The sequence below is a fragment of the Oryctolagus cuniculus genome, chromosome 12 (assembly GCF_964237555.1).
Source record: "Oryctolagus cuniculus chromosome 12, mOryCun1.1, whole genome shotgun sequence".
NCBI lineage: Eukaryota > Metazoa > Chordata > Mammalia > Lagomorpha > Leporidae > Oryctolagus > Oryctolagus cuniculus.
In genome coordinates this window covers 10,184,900-10,206,979 of record NC_091443.1, presented here as the reverse complement: position 1 = coordinate 10,206,979, position 22,080 = coordinate 10,184,900, and the positions used below count along the sequence as shown (strand labels likewise).

Sequence of the window (22,080 nt, the reverse complement as noted above, 5' to 3'; positions counted from 1 at the left end):
CGTTGTGGCATAGTGGGTAAAGCTGCTGCCTGCAGTGCTAGCTCCCATATGGGCACCAGTTTGAGACCCGGCTGCTCCTCTTCTGATCCAGCTCTGTGCTAAGGCCTGGGAAAGCAGAAGATGATGGCCTAAGTCCTTGGGCCCCTGCACCCATGTGGGAGACCCAGAAGAAGCTCCAGGATCCTGGCTTCCGATCTGTGTAGCTCTGGCTGTTGCGGCCAATTGGGGAGTGCACCAGCAGATGGAAGACCTCTCTCTCTGCCTCTCCTTCTCTCTGTGTAACTCTTTCAAATAAATAACTAAATCTTAAAAAAAAAAAAAAAAAAACAAGCATAGAGACAAGAAATAACAGAGAACACCAACATTCAGAGCTGGTCCTTTCAAAGGCTAATGAGATAGACAATCTTATGGAAGGCTGATCAACAGAAAAATGAGAGTGGGGAGAAGACACAGGAGAATACACAGATTTACCTGGAGTAAGAAAACAAATAAGCTATACATCAGGGAATTAAAAATCACAAACTCCCCAGAGGAAACGGGGCTCCTTGGACCCAGGGTGGCTCCCGCGTCTGGAGCAGGAATGAGGAATGAGAACCTGAGTCTGGAAGCTCTCATCACAGCTGCAGCAGAAAGCAAGGGCATGACGCAGACTCCCGGGGTCACAGCGGGAGAGAGAGGAGCAGGCTCAGCACCAGGAACCCGCGAGGTCAAAACTCATGAGCTCAGAATGATACCAAGGAAAATCCCTCACGGGCCACCTTTGAAAGGTGCTGTGGACCTGAGTCATTTCCTGCAGAATGAGTAAGCAACTTACGGGAAAGAGCAAAGCACTTTTCCCGAGGTTCCCTTTGAAACTGATGGGAGAAAACCCCTCAGAGACAGGTTTCCGCTGGGAGAGAACGGAAACGCAGCCTTCAGGAGCCACCTCTCTGAACTGACTGAAATGGATCTAATGGACGATCGATTAAAAAATCAAGTGAAAAGTGGAAAAACGATGAAGGCCTTTATGGTGAATGATCACAGACAACACCTGAAGTCACAGAAGGAAATCACCCAGAAACACAACTGGACGTCCTCTGATTCCCGAAGTGGGGCAACAGGAAACACACAACACCATCTATGAGGATTCTCACCCAGACATCTGCCTGTATCTAATCAAGCCTCTGGATCTGAGAAACCCCCGAGAGGAACACCCGGGGCTCACACAGACCTCCCTGCCCAAATCCAGACAGTGGGAAGCCACAAAGCCCAAGTGATGCGGTTCTTGCAACAGTGAAATCGAAGGGAGAAGACAGCGAGGGAGAGAGACAGAAATCGAGAGACTCAGGGACTGTGTCGACCCCACGATGCAGGGGCTTTGGTTCAGCAAACCTGAGTAGAACAAACCATTGCAAAAAAAAAATTAAGACGCAATCAAGGACATGTGAACACTGACTAGATATCATTAGGGAATTTTTAATTTAAAAAATGTATGCTACATGTATTGTGGTTGTGTGTGTGCAGCTTCTCAGAACGGAAGTCTGGAGTCAGGCTCCGAGGGACAGAGAGAAGGGACATCTTGGGTCAGGACTGGCCATGGTGGTAACCACCGAGGTCTGGCAGTGGGTACTGGGGAGCCTGCTAGAATATTCTCTCTGCCTTTGCAAGGTGCTCAAAATTCTCTTGTGACACTGGCATCTCATATCACATATGGGTTCTGAATCCCAGCTGCTCAGCCTCCAATCCAGCTCCCTGCTAATGTGCCGGGGAAGGCAGTGGAAGATGGCCCACGTCCTCAGGCCCCTGCATCCACACCAGAGACCCAGATGGAGTTCTCGGCTCCTAGCTTTGGCCTGGCCTAGCCTGGACCATCGGGGCTCTTGTGGCCATCTGGAGAGTGAACCAGCAGATGGAAAATCTCTCTTTCTCTCTTCCTCTCTCTGTCACTCCTGTGTTTCAAATACGTAAACTAAATCATTTTTAAAAAGTCTCCTTGTAATGTAAAAACAAACAAGCAAAGGCCCCTCCAAGATACAAGAATGACATCTCAAACTTCTGCAGAGGCTCATGAAAAGCAAGACTGTGTTTTGAATCTGGGACTATGAAGCCGGTTTCTGCGGAAGACAGGACAACTGCAAGACCACGGACTGCTGGGCAGGGAGCGTCCACCCTGCTGCTGAGTTTTACAGAAGTCTATGACTCCTCTGTTAAAGATGCATAGCTTAAAAACGTTTTTTAAAATCCTGAAGCTACCATACACTTTATGTTAAAACACTGGCAATTCCAAATTCAACGGATGACTATCTAGAAAAATGTGTTCCCAAAATTAATTCAAGAAGAAAGAGAAATTTAAATAAACTATATCCTCTGAAGAATTATACCCATAAAGAAACATCAGGCCTAGATTTACAGGCAAAGTGCTGTGTGGAAAAATATGGTACAGGCAGCCGACCCTCAGTAACCACGGGAGACTGCTTTCAGGATCCCTCCTTTCCCGTCAGACACCAAAACCCATGGGGGCTCAAATCTCCTGGCTAAAACAAGCAGTGTCTGCACAGAACCTGCACACATCCCCCCAGAGACTGACTCAGAAGTGACTTAAAAACACGCACACACTTCCCTGCCCCGTCACAGATTGGGACATTATAGAGAGACTTCCCGACCAGTCTGCGTGAAGTGATTAACTCCCCAATACGGGAATAGGGGCGGGACAGCCTGCCTGCCCTTCAAGCACACTGTATCTCTTTGTGGCTCTAGCAGGCCCAGAGGTATGACTTAAAAGTCCCAAAATGTAGGCCAGCGCCGCGGCTCACTAGGTTAATCCTCCGCCTAGCGGCGCCGGCACACCGGGTTCTAGTCCCGGTCGGGGCGCCGGATTCTGTCCCGGTTGCCCCTCTTCCAGGCCAGCCCTCTGCTGTGGCCAGGGAGTGCAGTGGAGGATGGCCCAGGTGCTTGGGCCCTGCACCCACATGGGAGACCAGGAAAAGCACCTGGCTGCTGGCTCCTGCCATCGGATCAGCGCGGTGCGCCGGCCGCGGCGGCCATTGGAGGGTGAACCAACAGCAAAGGAAGACCTTTCTCTCTGTCTCTCTCTCTCACTGTCCACTCTGCCTGTCAAAAAAAAAATAAATAAATTAAAAAAAAAAAAAAAAAGTCCCAAAATGTTAACACTGGCTACATCTGAGTGGTAGGGGCTAGCACTGGGCCCAGTGGTTAGACTCTGTGATCCGTATCAGAGTGTCTGGGTTTGATTCCCATCTCTGGCTCCTGACCAGCCTCCTGCCAATGTGCACCCGGGGAGGCAGTGGTGATGGCTCAAGTAGCAGCTTCTGGTCACTCAAGCGGGAGGCCTGGATTGAGATCCAGCTCCTGGTTTGGCCTGGCCCAACCCTGGCCATTTCAGGCACTTGGGGAGTGGACCAGCAGACAGGAGTTCTCTGTCATTCTAAAATAAAATTTAAAATTGTCTCAGTGGTGGCTAGATCCTTGATTTCTCTTGCTTCTGCTCCTCACATTGCATCCATTGCCAGTCCTGTGGCTGCTGGCCTTTTGTCACACCTCCCACCAGGAGGTGGCGTCCACCTCCGGACCTGGACTACACCTGGACTGGCCTTTTGATTTGTTTTGATCCATGGGGTGGGGGTGGGCACTAGAAATGATACTGAGTAGGGGCTGGCACTGTGGTGCAGCAGGTTAACACCCTGTCCTGAAGGGCCAGCATCCCATATGGATGCCGGTTCAAGACCTGGCTGCTCCACTTCCAATCCAGCTCTCTGCTATGGCCTGGGAAAGTAATGGAAGATGGCCCAAGTCCTTGGGCCCCTGCACCCATGTGGGAGACCTGGAAGAAGCTCCTGGCTCCTGGCTTCGTATCAGCGCAGCTCCAGCCACTGCAGCCAATTGGGGACCATCATATGGAAGACCTCTCTCTCTCTCTGTAGCTCTATCAGATAATTAAATAAATCTTAAAAAAAATGATAGTGAGTAGAGGTGTTCTGGGCCTAAGCCTTAAGGAGGCCTGGGGGCTTCTGCCACTGAGCTCTAGGAATTTAAGCACGGGCTGTAAGAGGCGTGGGCTAGATGTATGAGTGATGAGAAAACATGTGGAACTTTTTCCATAGGGAGAAGTGTCGTGGCACCTGACGTCTGAGTGAAGCAAGAAGAACCGCCCGGCTGAGCCATACCCACCTGGGTTTTTTTTGTTTTGTTTTGTTTTGTTTTTTTAGATTTACTTATTTATTTGAAAGGCAAAGTAACAGAGAAAGTGAGAGGGAGAGAGGGAAAGACAGAGATCTCTCACCCATTGGTTCACTCCCCAAATGGCCACAATGACTGGGGCTGGGCCAGAGTGAAGCCAGGACCCAGGAAGTCCATCCAGGTCTCCCACATGGGTTCAGGGACCCAAGCACTTGGGCCATCCTCTGCTGCCTTCCTAGATGCATTAGCAGGGAGCTGGATCAGAAGCAGTGTGGCCAGGACTTGAACCAGAGCACACAGAGAATGCTGGGATGTCGCTGTTGTAGATGGTAGCTTAACCCACTGCACCACAGTACCAGCCTCCCCTGCCCCGTAGCCCAGACTCTCAGCCCACAAAATCCCAGGAAATCATGAATTGTCACAAGCTATGAGGTGGCTCGTTGGAGACATCCCCACTCCTCCCTCTTCTCCCCTCTCCTACAATACCCTCTGAGGCCGGTGCCTCGCTCTCGGGCCTCAGTAACAGCTGTTACCTTCCTAAGTCAGACGACGCTGCTCTCAACGTTGCCATGAGTCTCTGAGCCCCGCCACGGCCTGCTGCGAAGCCTCCCCTCTCCAGCCCCGCTCAGGGCTTCTCCAGCTCTGCCCCAGCCACAGCGGCCATTCTGCAGTTACTCCCTCATGCTGAGCTCATCTCCACTTCCCTTGCTGGGCCCCAGCTCCAGCCATTGCAGCCATCTGGGGAGTGAACCAGCAGATGGGAGACCTCTCTCTCGCGTTCTCTCTCTCTCTCTCTGCCACTGCTTCTTTGTAACTCTGCCTTTCAGGTAAATGAGTAAATCTTACCAAAAAAATGGGAAAGAATTTTTGGAAGTTCAACACAAAGGCCAACATGAAATGTTTAACCTATGGGGTAAAAGATAAAAAACCAAGAGAATCTCTTCCACTTTTAAAAAGAGGAACTGGGAGACAGGAGGAAAGATAAGGGATTTAACCAGCCAACAGGAAAGAGGCAGACGACAGAAACATCAGCAAAGAAAATACAGGGAGGGGGCCGGCACCACGAATCACTAGGCTAATCCTCCGCCTTGCGGCACCGGCACACCGGGTTCTAGTCCCAGTCGGGGTGCCGGATTCTGTCCCGGTTGCCCCTCTTCCAGGCCAGCTCTCTGCTATGGCCAGGGAGTGCAGTGGAGGATGGCCCAAGTGCTTGGGCCCTGCACCCCATGGGAGACCAGGAGAAGCACCTGGCTCCTGGCTTTGTATCAGCGCGGTGCGCCGGCCACAACGGCCATTGGAGGGTGAACCAACGGCAAAGGAAGACCTTTCTGTCTGTCTCTCTCTCTCTCACTGTCATCAGATGATGAAGCCCACAGGGAAGACCCTCAGAGCTTCCGGAGAGAAGACAGGTCACCCACAGAGCAAGGAGAAGCGAGCCCCGCCCGAGGACCGGAGAGGGAGGGGCTCAACCACAGTTTCCAGCTGAGCCCTCAGAGAAGGGCAAGAGGAAGAGACCCTCAGCAATGGGGCCGCCCACGGGCCCCTGCGACCTCCTGGCTGAGGCCGTCCAGTTAGACAAGGGCTCCAAGGACGAGCTCCAGGCGGGAGGCAGAGGACTGACAGGCCTGGGAGGGAGGACGGGAAGAGGTGCCCCCAGGCCAGGCCTCGCCCACCAGCGGGACGGCAGCCTAGGGATGAACAGCACCGAGGGCAGGAAACGGGCAGGGGCGAGGTGGGAATGTGAGGGCAGCGAGGCCTGTGCCGGCTGGAGCGCAGCAGCCGCTCCCCTGTTGGGAGAGAGTGGCACCCAGCCAGACACAGGACAGGGAGAGCCTCTGGGGACCTGACACCAGGGCACGGCCTTGTCACGCTTCCTACACGACAGTCCCTTCTGGAGCCAGGCGCGTGCACTCCTTTGAGGATGTTTAATGTGGTTATTCTTTGACCCTGCAACTTTGCTGGGGTGTACGCACTAATACCTGACTCTTGTCCCACAAGCAAAAGGAAGAAGGACCCAACGGCGCTGTGCCAGGGGAGGAATGAAATACACCGGCTTACGGCCACACCCTCAAATCAGGCAGGAGACGCCACTCAAGGGAGGACACTCATCCGTAGGAATGACTATTCCACCCGCAAACCCAGAAACACACACATGACATGAAGACACGTGCGTGTGCTTAGGGAGCTGCCCGGAGGGAAATACACTCAGGGCACAGCCAGAGAGCGCCAGCCTACCAAAAGGATGTACGCGACTACACAAAAACAAGGCTTCTCTTGGTCTTCAGGGAAGAGCTGGACACAAGGGAATATTCCTTGGCCACTGTCCAGCAGGGCCGCTTTGTCTGTATTGGAACCCAGAGGTGTGGGGGATGCATAGGCAGAGACGGGGACAAGCGCCCATGAGAGCCGCTGGTGCCTGGAGTGTGGGCGGAGCAGCCGGAGGGACCCTGCCGCCCTGAGTCCTCCACCTCCAGCCGCCCCCCGACCCCAAGTGTGGGCAGCTGGGCCCGCCCACTTGTCTCTAATTGGGCACATGGCCAGGTGAAGTCCAAAGTGAGCCGCCCACAGGAACTTCAGGCCCACGTTCCTGCCCTTTGGTAAACAAATTCTAACCTCAAATTTGAATCCACGCGCGGATGTGCACCTAAAATAATACCATGTAAATGCCTTGAAATATCTCCGTGTCTGAAAAGTTCAAGTGTCACAGACGCTGTCTTTCTGATTCTCCTGAAATGGAAACAACTCAATTAGAAACCAACACTCTACCCAATGCCCTGGGTGTGGGGTGCCGGGGGTAGCTGAGGAAGGAGGAAGAAAAAAAATTAAAAACCCCAAGCACAACCCAGCAGAAATCAGCACAATGAGCCACAATCCCAAAAAGTCCTTTCCACCTGAAAACACAGTTCTGGCCAACCGCCGATTCCTCCCAGAACAACAGATTACGGGCCCGGGAGGAACCTACTGCTCGAGACAAATGCTCTGTTTCTGTCTTTTTCCTCTTTCTGTCTTTATGATGAATGCCTTCCAGTAAATAGCAAGACAGTGAAGTGGAATCGGGCCTAACACATGTGGCAGGGATGGCAAGGGACGCAGACCTGGGACTGCTAAGCATCGCAGATGCTCCTTGAGTTACACTGTGGTTACACCCCTATAAGCCCACTGTAAGTCGAAAATACCCTAAGATGGAAATGCATTGAACCCCTCTAACCAACCACACATCACAGCGCACGGCACAGTCGGCTGTCCCCATGGTGACCATGGGGCTGCCCCGCCCCCCGCCTCAGGGAGCAGATCAGAAGCACAGTGCTAGCCTGGGAAAGATCTGAACCCAAAATTCCAGGTATGGGTGTTAGGCAAGGTGTACGGTTCTCGTGGCCTTCATAAAGTCCAAGAATCATAAGTCAGGGACTTCTATACCAAAAGTCCCCGGCTCTCGGTCCCCATGGTGCCCAGGAATGTTAGTGGACTTCAGACGCGAGAGTTTTGATGTTATGCACACGCTGTTGGCAGGGAGGGTCCACTCCCAGGGAGAGGAAGAATTTCATAAAAACCTCCCGTTCTGGTTCCTTCAAAGTGTGGATCACAGGGGCGAAGAGCCCTGCCTCTCTCTGCACAGGGACCCGGGATGTCCACACAGGGACCTCCCTGCCCACAGGCCACCGACCCGCTGCAAACCAAGGCAGATGCAGGCCGGGGCTGCCCTGCTTGTCCCACAGAGGACGAAGGAGTGGGAGAAGGTAGGGAAGGGGGAGGGGGAGGCCCGGCTGAGCGACCACCTTCAGGCTCTGGGTGCCCAGAAGGGGCCCCGGGAGGAGGTGGCTGCTCGTTCCCCAGACCAGATGGCCATGGCCTAATGCTCAGTCCACAGACTAAGGTGCAAAGGGACTCGAGAGACACCCACATGGGACGTGTGAACTTGCCGCCTGCTTGCCCTTAAAGCTACTGGGTGGTTAGCGTGAGCGGGAGTCCCCAGGAAAGAGGACTTCCAGCAACCCAAGAGAGGGGTTGGGGGTTCCTGCAGCCTCAATCCGTGGAGCTAGGAGACGCACGTGAACACCCCAACAGTCAGCCCTGGAGAGGCTAGCATGGTCCGACGGTAGCCAGCTCCCTGCTCCTGGAAGCGGGCAAGCATATTCTGGACAAACCACTAGGAGCAGACCTAAGCCTCCACTTAAGGTCCAGATGCCGCAGCAAGCCCAGAGCCTGGGCTCTTCCTGGGCACAAGGCAGACACCTTAACTCCACCCACGGCCGCCCCGCCCACCACCCCGGCCCCGCCCACAAAGGGAAGCCTTCCCTTCTGCCCTTCGTTCAGTAAGGGATGCCCTACTGGATGCTGGCCACGCTCCCCAGGGCGGCCGTAGGAGCTACTGCAGCCAGGCCAGCGCAGCAGTCTCCTGTCCAGGCCGGGGTCTCCTGTCCAGTCCAGCCCCGCCCACCCCTCCTCTCCTGGCTCCCACTGTGTGAACACAACTCAGCAGGGACCAGCCAGACCCGGTCACGAGGAACAGGTTAAGGATGTGGGCTGGCTCCCCAACATGGGACCTGGCCAGAAGACACGCAACGTCCCCAAGCACTTCCTAATTCAGTCCATCTCCTACTTCTGTTTCTGGAAGCCAGGAAAAGCCCCTTGGTTGAGCAAATTGGGCCTTCATATCGAGAAGCTATGCTTTTAATAAAACAGATTAAAAAAAAAAAGGCGATCAAGTGGGGAAAAAGGACACTGGGAGAAGTCAGATAACAACCTGGTATCTGAAGAGCTTCCAGAAGACTCCTCCTTTGGGCCATGTTGGGTCCAGCCGTGGGCCCTGGGCTGAGAGGTGGGCGGCTGTGTCGCAGCTTCCGGGGCCAGAGTTGGACCCCGCAGACGCAGGGGTGTGAGCGATGTCTGCGCAGGCACGCTCACCTCTGCAATGCAGAAGCCTCAGGGTGTTCCCAACGTGCATTACCTGGAAACTTCCTTACTGCTCCGCTTTCCAGGGGCCTCACGGCGCCCAGCAGGACGGGTTTTTCCACTCTGGCTGGGGGCAGGCGCCCAGGGAAGAGTGTCCAGTGGCGTGTTTGTCTACGTGGTTCTCCCAGGGTCACTGGGCTGTGGACTTGCACAACCAGGCCTTCCGGTACCACAGGCGAGCGGACTGCTGACAGCGCTCCGGGGACAAGGGTGGGACACACCTTCCTGCCGCCGTGCTCTGAGCTCCTACCACCCAGCCGCCGCCGTGCGTGGAGCTCCTACACCCAGGGGTTTGGGGGCATGACCCATTCAGACCCACCGGAGAGGGTCTGAACAGGCACAGGTGTGTCTCCCCAAATAAAAACACAAAATGCCACCCCTGGAAACCCAGAAGTAACTCAGGTTTATGAGAGGGGTGTGGCTCTTTGTCTAAGCTATTCTTGGAAGTACAGTAAAAACGTCATCATTTCCGAACACGTTATCTTCCAGGAACTTTGGAAGGGAGCGAAGGCTGCCCCGGAACGGGAGTACCCTTGGTTCTCCTCCTGGCAGCCGACTTTGTGGCCTGAGCTGCCAGTTAGCTCTGGGAGAGGCTTCCTGGAAGCCGGCCCCGGGATGTAGGGGAGGGCAGGCTTCCTCCAATCGCAGAAGTCTGGGGAGAAGAGGGGGCAGCACAAAGCTGGAGGGTGGGCTCTGCAGGGGCTCAGGGACTGAGTACTGGGTCACACATTCCCCAGGTGTCGCAGGAAGACTTGAGGGGGAAAGAGGACAGAAGAGCAACTTTGGGGCTAGCACCATGGCGTAGCGAGTGAAGCCTGCAGGGCCAGCATCCCATATGGGCGCCGGTTCAAGTCCTAGCTGTGCAGCCAACTGGGGAGTGAACCAGTGGATAGAAGAGCTCTCTCTCTCTCTCTCTCTCTCTGCCTCTCCTTCTCTCTCTGTGTAACTCTGACTTTCAAATAAATAAATCTTAAAAAAAAAAAAGAAAAGCAAAGCAACTTTGGCAGTGGATGTGAACGCTCGAGGTGGACTGGGAAGACCCTAATTCCAAGCGTCAGACGTTACAGAAATAGCAACTGGAAAACCAGCTCGGAGTGCTTCTCCTTCTGATCACAGTGATCATGCAGAACCCGAACAAGTCACGTGCGTTCAACGAGACAGCACGCACCCCACAGACACACAAAGCACACGGAAGTGAGGACACTACACTCCCCCTCCCCCGGGCCTGGCATGTCCCCACTGCGGTCCGGCGTTAGACAGACGGATCCGACTTACAACACTTCAACTACACGACATTCCTACCTCCCCAGGTAAGCAAGCGCACCCGCACAACCAGTCTGTTTTTCACTTCCAGTTCGGGGCTCAGTAAATGCCAGGAGACACTCAAGACCTGATCATGCAACAGACTTTGTGTCAGGTGGGTCTGCCCCACTATGGGCTCCCGCAAGTGTTCTGAGCCGAGTGAAGGGGCCTCGGCGGAGCTTCGCTGTCCAGTCAGGTGTACTGAGTGCATTCTCAGCTTAACCGTGGCCTCTGGGACCTAGCCTCGTGGTAAGACAGGACGTTCCTATTTATATCCCGAGATGTGGCCCTGCAGTGGGTGTGAGAGGCTTTGGTCCCTGGAATGGGTGATGCTGCTAGGCGGTCAGCTCCGGCCTGGGCTGGGCTCCCAGTGCTGAGATACAGGGATTTTCTGGAACACCGGGCCCCTTTCTTCTCACATTCGACCCTGCAGCAACACCTCCGTCAGCCTCAGGGGTCACAGGAGGTCCTCTCCCTGCCCTGGCCCCTATCCCGAGCACCTGACGGCGCCCAGCGGCGGCTGCACCAGACCCAGCACGCCTCCGCCCTTGCACGTCCCCAGGTGTGTTCAGAACAAGAGTGGCCGGGGGGCCTGGGATTCATTTCCCTCCTGGTGAGGGGACCTCACGGAGGACGTGTGCAGGGCTCCGATGCAGACTTCTAAGGGGTAAAATGGGGGCTGGGGGCACCAGGGTTCTGACCCCTCGGCACACACGAACATGATCTGGTTTATCCGCCCTAGCCCAAGCCCCGAGGCAGGGCAGGTTCCAGGTGTGTCCCGGGACCTCTGGGAAGGCATCGGCTCACTCCTCAGCATGAGCCAGGAGGCTGAGGAAGGGCAACTAACTCACCCAGACACTCCGGGAGGACTCGTGGGCACGGCGCAATTTGGAAAGTGCTGCTATGGGGGGCTCCACTCAGGCTGGTTCTCAGCCCAGCTGTACACTGGGACCACGGGAGAACTTGAAAAATGCCCACGCCTGCCTCCCGCCCCTGCGACGCTGCTCCCGTGGTCCAGATGGTGCCTGGCCACTGGCACCTGAGATTCTGCAGGCCTCGGGGAGAAGCACCTGTTTAGGTCACCACCTCTGGACCAAGGAGGGCAACCGGCACGGTCCCCTGTGGGGTTCTTTCACATGACATAGTGACCGATCGAACACACCTGAGACGGACCCCAGTCCCTGCCTCTTAGGACGGCTGGGAGGAGCTGCAGGTGGGATAACAGAGCTATGACGGCGAGGAGAGGGGGAGGCGCGACCCACAACTCGGACCCGGCATTCTCTGCTCGTGTCAGCTTGCTCTTGCGCTCATAAAGCAAGGCCTTCCTCCCAAGCAACAGTAGAAGGACATTCATCTGGCTAAAAAAAAAAAAAAAAAAAAAAAAAAATTCAAAAAGACTCAAGCAGAACGCCCAGGAACATTCAGTGCTGGGCGATGTCACGAAGCGAATTCTTCTCCCATTTCATCATCTGATTTATGCACAGAGAGACCTTCCAGGAACATCGCCCTGCCTGGCCTCTGGGCATTTCAGATGGAGAAAAAACACCCCAGCACCCGAACAGAGGGCTCCTGGGCGAGGTCCAGCACCCAGTCGTTAACACGCGGAGGGCACAAACTCTGGGCCCCCTCAACCCAACACAGGAGGGCCCAGCCTCACGACAGTCGGACAGTTGGCCCAGGCCCGGCCAAGGCAGGGTCGGATGGCAGTTCTGCGAGCTGCTGACCCTGGGCAAGCGTGCAGACCGCTCTTACCTCCAGTTCCCCAGCCATAAAACAAAGATACAGGCGGCGTCTTCACAGTGGTTGTGGGGATGAAAGGAGGTTTTTTTTTTTTTTTTTAAGCACTGAAGTTAGTTCCTGGTAGGTATGCGGAGATTAGCGCACTTCACTGTTACAACATCCAGGATGTTCTATTGGGGTTCAAAGTGGTGCAGCTCTCCTGCAAAGTTGGGCAATCGCTGTAAAGAGGCTTAAAAAGGTTCAGAGCCGATGAGCCGACTTCGGAAAATCTGACGCGGGGGAACAACCTCAAAGCCAGAGTGAACAGCAGGGAGCGAAAGGAAAACAAGGGTCTGGTGAACACCAGTCTACACGGTACGCGTTAGTCACTGGTCACGTGACCGAGTGGCCCCTGGGTGAACACCGGCGAAGAGATGCTCGGAGAGAAACAGCAGGATACGAAGCGACGCAGACCTCACAGGTAAAGCGAAGTTCAAAGGCAGCGCCTTCAGTGCCGAGAAGGACCGGGAAGAGCGCGGGGCAGCGGTGCCCGGAGCTTGCGCCTGGTGTAGGGCGCTACGGGTGATGTTTCTCTTACTTCCCTTTCCACATTGTTTTCTTTAATACATACGCATTATTTTTATAATGCAAAACCAAACCCCATTTAAAAAATAATAAAGCTCCCATAGCCCACAGGCAATGATGGCTCCGTTCTTTACGTCTTCAAGGCCACGATACTTCTTGTACACGGCCCCTCAATCTTGAGAATTTAACTGAGACCCTTAAGATGTCTGATGAAAGGGCCCCGATGATTCGGGTGTCATCTCCTTTGCTTGAAACGCCCTCGCTCCTCTGTGGCCGAGACTACCGCGAGGGAAAGCCGGCGCCCACGCAGGTGCAGCCAGCCCTGTACTTACCACCGTGGGTCTCCATGGCGCGCTCCGGACACACGGCTGACCCCTCCGACCCCACACACCAGTACATGCTGGGAAGGCTCTGCGACATGCCAGCCATCGACCCTGGAGACAGCGGGTCTCTGAAGACAGGTGCCACCGCGGTCACTGCTGCTGCCACTGCCCGTGGGGTGGGTGAAGGCATGGGAACACGGTCATGGCTGAGCAGGAAGCTGGGACATCCTGCTGGCAAAGAGCAACATCAAATCAGAAAGCTGCGGCAAGTGTTTTCCTGCACCCTGCCAATACCGACTGTGGCAAGGTCATGCACCCTACCAATCCTGTGACAAGGTTTCCTTCTCTTTGCAACAGGTCTCTTCCCAGGCCATCACCAGGAGGGAGGAGTGAAAAAAAACAGAGTGCACCCCACCTCCCATCTTCACACTGGGTTTCCATCTTGTCTACCTGAGAAGCAATCACAAAACATGTACTTGTACAGGGTCCCTCTCAGTCAACACACATCGCAGTGCCAGGGACACACAGGGTCCTCCCTTTGCCCAGGACAGATTCTTCTGAAAGCCCAGAGCGGGACAGGAAATCTCACAAGGGGAGGCAGGTGAAAGGCCCCAAGAGAAAGGTCTCGAAGGAATCGCGACTGGTGAAGTCAAGTTAGCGGGAGCTTTGGGGGTTCACAGAAAGGCGCCCCACAGGTTTTACCCCTTGCTCCCAGGGGACGTTTGGCAATGTCTGGCCATATTTTTGGCTGTCACAATTTGGTGGTGGTGGGGTTGCTACATGTACAGAGTTAGGAGGGGTCAGGGACGGTGCTAAACATGCCACAGTGCACAGGACAGCTGTGCGCAACGCGAGCCATCTGGTCCCAAACGGCTCCAAGGTGGAGAAGCTCTGAGTCAGAGGAAGAGGAATCTAAATCGAGAAGTGGGCGTCTGCAGAGCGGGGAAGACGCCCCTCGGGACATCCAGGTCCCAGTCTCAGTTCTGTTCCAATGCCAGCTTCCTGCCCGAGTGTACTCCGCGAGGCAGAGTGACGGCTCCAGCAATGGGGCTCCTGCCACCCCTGTGGGGGACTTGGACTGAGTTCCTGGCTCCAGGCTCTGGCACCCACTCAGGGTCACTTGGGAATTCAACCATGACAAAGAGTGTGCAGTCACTCTCCACGCAGGGCTGGCGGGTCGCTGGCCGCAGTGGCAGCGAGAGGACTCGGCTGGCCTGGGGGTCCTCCACTTGCCCGATTAACACACTCAACAAGATGCTGGCTCCCCCCACAGCTGGTGCCGTCCAGACGGTGCCCGAAGCGGCGTGAGCCCTGGGCAAGCTACAGAGCAAAGGCCGCAAGGGCACTGGAAATCTCTTATCCCAGAGCCTGGCAATCAGGAACGTGGCCAAGTGGCGGCCTCTTCAAGGCAGAGGAAGGTGCAGGAGCAGGCCACACGGAGCCTTGGTCTCGCCATGATCCAAAGAGGGAAAAGTCTAGAGAAACGGTGTGTGGGTAACGCCTGAGCAGGACCAAGGGGAAGCCGGGTTGGCAAAGAACCCGATTCGGAAAATTAGCTGGAGATGGGGCCGGGGGGAGCCGGCAGCCAGGGAGTCAGGATGAGAGTGCAGAAGCTGAGCAGCTCCGTGGCCGCCGGCCTCTGGACACCCCTCTGAGAAGGGCGGCCCACAAGCACCAGGTGCCATTTGAAAAGCCCGAGAGGCAGACATTCCTTCTGAAAACAGAAGTGCCCCAGCACACACTGCATTCAAGTTTAAAAAAGACTGCAAAGTGTTTCAGGCTAAGCCTCGCCCAGGACACGCTGTTCCCCTTTTCAGTTTCCTTTTGCAAATCGCTCTACCGAAGTCGGATTCTGCTGCTGGAGCAATTTTTAAATGATTCGTACTTTGGCTTCAGCTCCAAGGTAGAAGCATGAAGACGAGGTAGCTCAAGATTGCTCCGTCTTTGTCTGCAAGCAGATGTGTGCTTCCTCCAGCTGCATCTGGGGATGGACCACGCAGCAGTGGTGGCCGTAGGTGACGCACTTTCTTTTCTTTTCGAAGTCTCCACAGAGCACCAGGAGGTCTCCTGCAGCCATGTTTGTCTTTATCATTTTTTTTTAAACTTCACCAATTTCCTTTGGCCAACTCTTAACTACCTGAATTCGTGAGTAAAATTAAATACTTAATGGAAAACAAAATAGAAGCTTCCATTCACCCTACCTTGTTTTCCCCAAGCCCTTTCTGGGAGGAATGGACTAGTGAGTCTTGAAGCTGGGAGGGGGGGCAGACAGCTCAGTAAGCTAGCTGCCCTAAGGTTTCTGACGGGAGAAACCCAGGTCTTTTTCCAGAAGGTTCTGGGAGGAGGGGGCCGACAATACCAAAGTGTTAGAAGACCCTTGCAGCCGGTGCCGCAGCTCAATAGGCTAATCTTCCGCCTTGCAGTGCCAGCACACCGGGTTCTAGTCCCGGTCGGGGCGCCGGATTCTGTCCCGGTTGCCCCTCTTCCAGGCCAGCTCTCTGCTGTGGCCAGGGAGTGCAGTGGAGGATGGCCCAAGTGCTTGGGCCCTGCACCCCATGGGAGACCAGGAGAAGTACCTGGCTCCTGCCTTCGGATCAGCGCGGTGCGCTGACTGCAGCGGCCATTGGAGGGTGAACCAACGGCAAAGGAAGACCTTTCTCTCTCTCTGTCTCTCTCACTGTCCACTCTGCCTGTTTTAAAAAAAAAAAAAAAGACGACCCTTGCAAGTCTGGCAGGTCCTAAGTGCTTTTATTGTCCAGCTCCCACGTGAATCAAAGGGCCAGGTCAAGGTGGCTGGTCCACAGTTCCAGATGCCAGCCGTTCCCTCCGTACTGTTCGTGACCCTCGATCGCTACTGGTTTGCCTACAAACCTAAGTGTAATGGGTTTGTGAACACCAACATATAATGGAGCTGCAGGCCAGAGAAGCATACCGTTCTGTCACAGCTCGGCACGCAACGGCTGGGAATGAAAGTCCTACGCAAGTCTGGAACCACAAACGAGGGCGTCTTCAAAAAGTTCATGGAAAATGTGGCTTATAAAAAACACTATGCATGAGCCAGCACTGTGGTGTAGCGGGTAAAGCCGCTGCCTGAGATGCCGCATCCCATATGGATGCCAGGTTGAGTTCCGGCTGCTCCACTTCACCCAGCTCTGAATCTACGTGGGTAAGCACTGGGGGATGGCCCAAGCGCCTGGGCCCCTGCACCCACGTGGGAGACCCGGCGGAAGCTGCTGGCTCCTGGCTCTGGCCCGCCCAGCCCTTTGGGGTATTGAACCAGCAAATGAAGAATCTCTCTGTCCCTCCCTCTCTGTAACTGTGCCTTTCAAGTAAATAAATATATCTAAAAAATTATGCATGGTTTTCAATATTTTTGCATCAAAATAAACATATGTTTTAATTCCATGTGGCACATGTTTGCAGTATTCTTGTATAAGTTATGCTTGTCCAATCATCAGTCACCATAGCATAGCTAGCCACAGTGGTCATGCATACTCAGTCACTGTAACCACCACTGGGCACTGGGCGTCTCCTGGGGACCCTGCAGAGGGCAACACAGACCTGGTCCCATCCCAGGAGCTCCAGTGAAGACCCTGAGGTGACAAAGAAGACATAGAAGGAACGCACAGCCAGTGGACTTGCAAGATGCGTGCAGAGAGAGGGGTGTGGAAGAGAGAGGGTGGCAACGGCAGGCCATCTAAGGCCACGCGTGCAGCCAGGGCCAGCAGTGCAGAGGCCCAGAGCTGGACAGTGACCCAGCCAGGGCAGCCGGGGGATGGTGGCCTGGGGCTCTGGACAGCAGAGGCCGGATTGCCTGGGGGTGTCGGAGCAAGGGGCTCCCTGGATTTCATGCCAGTGGCGAGGCAGGAGACATGCTGAACAGAGGGCCAGCACTGTCCTGTGCATTTGTTATTTTAAAACAAAATCACTCTGGCCGCCAAGGGGAGCGGGAGCGGAAGGGGGCTGTCACCTGGGAGAGGCTGGGGCCTGGACGAGGAGGGGCAGACAGGGCACAGTGTGGGACACCCGCTAAAGACAGCACCTGGACAATGTGGGCAACTGTGGGGCTTCCACCTGGGCCTAAGAGTGCACTTGGGGGGGGGGGGCTTACCCCTCCCCCAAAGTGTGCTTTGGGAACAAGCTAGGTGCAGGTTAAAATGCAGTTAACTCTCTCTCCCTTCCCTTCTGGGCCACAAGCGAGCCTAATGAGAATCAAATCATAAAAGGTGTCTAATGCCAATGTTTTCCCAAATCGGGCACACTCTAGCGGTTCCTCTAATTCACCTTGTTACCCGTGAGCGAGCGGGAGTTTTATATAAATAGGGTGCCTCCGGCTAGAGGTTTGCTAAAAACAGAACCGAAGGCCCCTGTTTTTCCACCGTGGCAGGGGAGGTGACTGGGGGTGGGGGGAACCTTCACGGCCTCCAACTCCGGGAGGGCAGGTGGGCGCTGGCACCGGCGGCCCACCGCCTTCCAGGGTGGACCCCCAGCCTGCCCGCACCCCTTTCTGGGGTCTGCGCTGGCAAGGTCGCCCGCAGGCTCCAGGGTCGCAGGCAGAGAGCCAGGCCCCAGGGAAGGACGCGTGCCGCAGACCCCGGGGAGGGGGAAGGCGCCCCGAGTCCCTTCCCGACACCCGCGCGCGCTCCAAGTAGAGGCAGAGGAAACCGCCCCGGTGTTTCTCGCTTTTGCCTCTTCTCGCCGGCCGCCCTGGCCTTGGCCTTGTCCAGCACGGGGTTCCGGGGTTCCCGCACGACCGCGCTCCCGCAGGCTGGCGGGATCCGGGCTCGGCAGGAAGAAGAGGGGCGGCAGGGGAGGATCGCCCCGCGCCCTCCGCGCCCCTCGGGCTGCGGCCCGCGGCCCCTGCGGGGAAGACCACCCGGGCCCGACCCCGCAGCCGCTGGTAGCGCGGGGCCTGGGCTGCGGGGCGCGCCGACCCACGGGCAGGCAGAGGCGGTGCGGACGCGGACGCTCGGCGCCAGGCCCGGCAGCAGGAGGCAGCCGGGCCCTCGGGGGGCGCGGGCCGGAGCGGCACTTACCTGCTGCGGCGGCGGCGGCGGGGTCGGGGTCCGGCCGCGCGGGGTGGGCCCGCAGGACAGCAGCCGGCCAGGGCCTGGCAGTGCCCGCGCCCTGAGCCCCCCGCGCCTGGGGCCGCGCGCCGGGGCCGGGCCGGGCCCAGACGCACTTCCTCAATCCTGCGGCGGGCGGGCGGGCCGCGAGGGCGGGCGGCGGGCGGCGCGCAGGGCGGCCAGCCCTCCCACCGCGGGCGCCGGCAGTCCCCGCCTCAGTTTCCCCAGCCTGCAAAGCCGAGGCGATGCAGAGCTTGGGTACTGACGCTGGAGACGTCCGGATCCCCGCGCCCTCATGGGGCCGGGCGCCCTGCTTGATCCCACGCGGGGCGGGGGCGCGCGGAGCTCCGCCAGGCACCCGCAGCCCCTCGGCGGGTGGGCCTCCAGCGTGCGTGTCGCCCCGCGTCCCGCCCTGCTCCTCGCGCGTGGCTCCTTCCCGGGCGGTGTAGGGAGAGGATGGAGAATGCGGATTGTGAAAGAAAGCAAAACACCCCTGGATCTGGACGACTTTTGCCCCGGCCCAAGCCTGCATTTGGATCCCAGTTCCCGAGAACTCTGGCGCCGATGGCGTGTGCCGTCGGGTGGCGCACGGATGCCAAGGCGCTGCCAAGTGGGGGACCGTTTCTAACCGTCCGCTCTGGGGCGGGCAAGGAAAACTCGGTGGAAACCGGCCACTCGTGGCGCCTCGGTCCGAGGCTAGTGTCCACGCTCCCCTGCTCCCCGCGCCCGCCCGGGAGAGAGGCAAGGCCGACGGCTCGGGAGCCAGCCGCCCCGGGCTCCTCTCTCGCGACGTGGCGACGCCAACTTCCCGGGGCTTCGCACGCAGCGCGGGGACAATGCGCCGCCCCCCTCGCCGCGGCTGCAGGGTCCCGCACGCGCCCCGGAGCGGGTGGGGGGCTCGGGGACACCCGCAGCTCCGGCCTGTTCCCCCGAGGCCGCCCTCCCCGCAGAGCGGGCGCAGCGTCTTGGTCCGAGTCTCACGCCACACGGCGGTTATGGCAGAGCCCGAGACGCCTGGAGGTGGAGACGGACGCAGAGCGGGACGCACGCGCGGCCCCGCCACCTAGCGCCGCCTCGCGGGATCGCCGGACCCGGGAGGGGACGTGGCCTGGCGGTGCCCTACTTTGTCTTTAAACCCGCTTGGGGAAATGTCCCCCGGGGTGGACCCGCGGATGGCCCGGTTCTACCCAGCCGTGAGCTCTGTCCGTTAGGCGCGCTCAGCCGCAGCGTGGCCTAGAAGGCGCAGACGGGGCGGTCACGCTTCGCCTTCTTCCTGAGGTCGTCTGACCCAGGACCCCCGAGGACCCCACACCCTCCCCCCAGGCTGGCGAGAACTCCTGCAGCCTGAAGCCGGCTCCTGAGCTCGCGTCTCCGCCCGCTGAAGACCAGGGCTGGGCCTCCCGCCCGCCTGCACCTGCGCGTCTCCCACTGGGCACCTGCCGCGCAGGCACAGCGTCCTCTCCTTGTCCACCTGCAGGCTCAGGTCCTGGCTCGGAGCGAGCGAGGAACAGCGACACTGGGGAGGCGGCACACGACCTTCCAAAGGGCCCACTTTATTATTCATTTTTAAAGTTGTATTTATTTTTATTTGAGATGCGGAGCAGTAGAGAAAGGTTGAGAGATCTTCCATCCACTGGTTCACTCCTTGAACGCCCTCAGCACCCGGTGGGGGGTGCAGGATGAAGCCAGGAGGCCAGAACTCCACGCAGACCTCCCGCTGGGGGGCAGGGACCCAAGCACCGGAGCCAGTGCCTGCTGCCTACGGGGGTGCCTGTTAAAGTTGGCCTGTGCCCCGCCCCCGAGTCCTGGGGACAGGCGCCTTGATGTGGGCATGTGGCCATCCCAGGTGGTGGGTTAGCCCCGCCCACAGTGCTCACGCCAAAGGGTCTGTTTGTAGAGAGACATGCCTCCACATACCTCCCCCCACACACCACACACCGCACAGGTACCACACACACACCACACACACACACACCACCACTCCCCACATACACCACACACTGCACAGGTGACCCACAGTCACCCCAACATACCACATACCTCCCCCCACACACCATGCACACCACATACCACACACACCACACACTGCACAGGTACCACACACACCACACACACACACACCACCACTCCCCACATACACCACACACTGCACAGGTACCACACACACCACACACACACACACCACCACTCCCCACATACACCACACACTGCACAGGTGACCCACAGTCACCCCAACATAACACATACCTCCCCCCACACACCATGCACACCACATACCACACACACCACACACTGCACAGGTACCACACACACACCACCCATACACATACCACACACCACTGCCGCATACACCACACATCACACAGGTGACCCACAGTCACCCCAACATACCACATACTTCCTCCCACACACCAAACACCGCACAGGTACCACACGCACACCACACACACACCCCACACACACCACCACTCCCCACATACACCACACACACACCACAGTCACCCCAACATAACACATACCTCCCCACACACACCATGCACACCACATACCACACACACCACACACTGCACAGGTACACACACACACCACACACCACTCCCCACATACACCACACACACACCACAGTCACCCCAACATACCACATACCTCCCCCCACTCACCATGCACACCACATACCACACATGACACACTACACAGGTACACACACACACCACCTATACACATACCACACACCACTGCCACATACACCACACACACACCATGTACACCACACACACCACACACCACACACTACACACATACCACCCATACACATACCACACACCACTGCCACATACACCACACACACACCATGTACACCACACACACCACACACCACACACTACACACATACCACCCATACACATACCACACACCACTGCCACATACACCACACACACACCATGTACACCACACCACTCCCCACATACACCACACACACACCACCCACAGTCACCCCATCATACCACATACTCCCCACACACACCATGCACACCACATACCACACACCACACACTGCACAGGTACCACACACACCCCACACCCCACATACACCACATGCATATCACACACACACCACCTACAGTCACCCCAACATACCACATACCTCCCCCCACTCACCATGCACACCATGTACCACACACACCACTCACTGCACAGGTACACACACACCACACACACATACCAAAACACACACCACCTATACACACACCACCCATACACATACCACACACCACTGCCACATACACCACACACACACCATGTACACCACACACACCACACACCACACACTACACACATACCACCCATACACATACCACACACCACTGCCACATACACCACACACACACCACAGTCACCCCAACATACCACATACCTCCCCCACACACCATGCACACCACATACCACACACACCACACACACACAAGTACCACACACACACCACCCATACACATACCACACACCACTGCCGCATACCACCACACATCACACAGGTGACCCACAGTCACCCCAACATACCACATACCTCCCCCCCCACACCATGCACACCACATACCACACACACCACACATCACACAGGTACCACACACACCACCTATACACACACCACCCATATACATACCACCCATAAACACACCACTCCCACATACACCACACACACCACCCACATACCTCATACCTCTCCACAACCCAACCCCATGCACACCACATAGCACACACACCACACACTGCACAGGTACCACCCACACCACACACTACTCCACAAATACACCACACACATACCACACACCACCCAGTCACCCCAACATACCACATACTCCCCCCACACACATCACACACACACCATGTACACCACATACACACCATACACTCCCACAGTTACCCCAACATATGCCATACCTCCCCACACACCTCCC

The 22,080-nt window shown here is 56.8% G+C and overlaps 1 protein-coding gene across 1 annotated transcript in view; it reads right to left on the bottom strand.

The window, feature by feature from the left end:
* LRRK1 (leucine rich repeat kinase 1) overlaps positions 1 to 18,251 on the bottom strand; it is a gene marked incomplete in the record, with an annotated part of 134,301 nt that extends 116,050 nt beyond the window's left edge. Inside the window, 2 exon segments of the mRNA XM_070053315.1 lie at positions 13,068 to 13,286; positions 18,095 to 18,251. Coding sequence (XP_069909416.1) covers positions 13,068 to 13,248 — 181 coding nt within the window.
* Between the last annotated feature and the right edge of the window lie 3,829 nt (positions 18,252 to 22,080).